This window comes from Octopus bimaculoides, chromosome 18, assembly GCF_001194135.2.
Source record: "Octopus bimaculoides isolate UCB-OBI-ISO-001 chromosome 18, ASM119413v2, whole genome shotgun sequence".
In the NCBI taxonomy this organism is placed as follows: Eukaryota; Metazoa; Mollusca; class Cephalopoda; order Octopoda; family Octopodidae; genus Octopus; species Octopus bimaculoides.
Window position 1 is genome coordinate 40,520,437 of NC_068998.1, and position 1,783 is coordinate 40,522,219.

The 1,783-nt window shown below is 32.2% G+C and overlaps 1 protein-coding gene across 2 annotated transcripts in view; it reads right to left on the reverse strand.

The window, feature by feature from the left end:
* The window catches only part of LOC106876980 (acidic mammalian chitinase), a 20,160-nt gene that overhangs the window by 3,045 nt on the left and 15,332 nt on the right, over nucleotides 1-1,783 (reverse strand). Inside the window, exons 8-10 of one of the 2 annotated variants that reach the window (XM_014925751.2) lie at nucleotides 1,501-1,617; nucleotides 1,159-1,283; nucleotides 269-285 (exon numbers count right to left, since the gene is read on the reverse strand). In XM_014925751.2, coding sequence (XP_014781237.1) covers nucleotides 269-285; nucleotides 1,159-1,283; nucleotides 1,501-1,617 — 259 coding nt within the window. The remainder of the gene's footprint in view (nucleotides 1-268; nucleotides 286-1,158; nucleotides 1,284-1,500; nucleotides 1,618-1,783) is intronic. The other variant, XM_014925752.2, reaches the window with a different exon arrangement.

A 1,783-nucleotide genomic window follows, 5' to 3' on the forward strand; every position in this document is an offset into this window, starting at 1 on the left:
TATACATACATATATATATATATATATATATATATATATATGACTAACATTATGCTGTTCATTCTTGACATAAATTCTTCAACAGTATAAATAGTGTATTTCATTCTGTTGCAACCCCAATACAAACCTCAACTGTGTCATGGTGTGAGGAGGATGTAGAGGAGGAGAAGGTGCATCATGATGGTGGTGGTGACAGTGGTGGTGGTGATGATCATGATGATGATATAAACAATGGTGATGATGATTTTAAAAGGATGTTAGCTCTCACCTGAAGATGAAGATGACCTGAATAAATGAAGAAAAGAAATACATTTATGCAATAATAATAATAATAATAATCCTTTCTATTATTAGTAGGATTTGAACTCAGAACATAAAGTGTCAGAAAAAAGACAATGAAGCATTTTTTCTATTGTGCTAATGATTCTACAATAGACCCAAGCATATAGCTTGACACACACATGTGAAGAGACTTAGAAAATAATTTTTTTAAAATACCACAGAATCCATAATGAAATCAATAATGTAGAAAAAAAAACATATAGTGAATCAGAAATGCAGACAAACACTATAGAAATACAACTTAATAGAAATAAGAAGCAAACAATATCAAAGAGCACGTTACAGAAAAGATCATCGTTAAATCTCAGAGAATCTATTTTTGTGAAAAGGGACAGTGATTCTTTATGCAAAACAAACAGTTTGACTCCAACACAAAAACGTTTTTATCAAGAACTTAGTATAAACATAACAGAAATCAATAGAATATCAGCAGTATATGAACAGTATATATTCTATGTACTGTTTGTGCAGGTTTGGTTACGTTTTCTGATGAGTTGTAATGCACCTGAGCACTGTATACAATAAGTTCATTATTATATATATATATATATATATATATGCATTAATGGGGAGGGGTGTGCACAACAAAGAAAGTGCCACAAAAGTTGTGTAAAAAAAAAAGAAAATCATTCTTGTCCATAATGATGTCTTATACAGATCATGCAATAATAATAATAATAATAATAATAATAATAATAATGTCAGGCGCAGGAGTGGCTGTGTGGTAAGTAGCTTGCTTACTACCATCACCATCATCACCACCACCACCAACAACAACAACAACAATAATAATAAGCTAGACACCATCAAACATACCCAAGTTCTTGATTAATTGCTTTCATGAGAGGATATTTTCCCTTTTGACAAATATCGTTGAAATCATCCAAGCAGATGGTCCAAACAGCTAATCCACCAAATCCTTGGGATTTCAGCCATTTTACCTGCAATATTGAACAAGGCATCACCAGAAGTAATATTGTTATCATTATTTATCATTATTATTTGAAAATACATTCTATACCTGTAGATATATCAAAAGAATGTTTAAGTGAAAGCAATAATTTGAATGAGAAAAATAAGAGTGGATTTACTGGTATAAATACCTTTTTCCAGTATATTTCTGTATGTACATATAAAATGCATAGCTGCCTGTCTTACCTTTATTTTCAAACTCTTGACATTGTCATAACCAACCCAAGTCCTACCCTTGACAATATAGGGTACTTCAGCTTGATCCATCCAGTGATAGTTGCTTCCTGTCTTCATTGTACAAATCTGAAAATATAGCCATGAAATGCCACATGATAACATGTATCATATATGTAGCTGTTGTTGTTGGTATTGCTTCTGCTGTTGCTTATTTTCAAGTCAGCCTAGATGTGTGTGTGTGTGTGTGTGTGTGTGTGTGTGTGTGTGTGTGTGTGTGTGTGTGTGTGTGTGT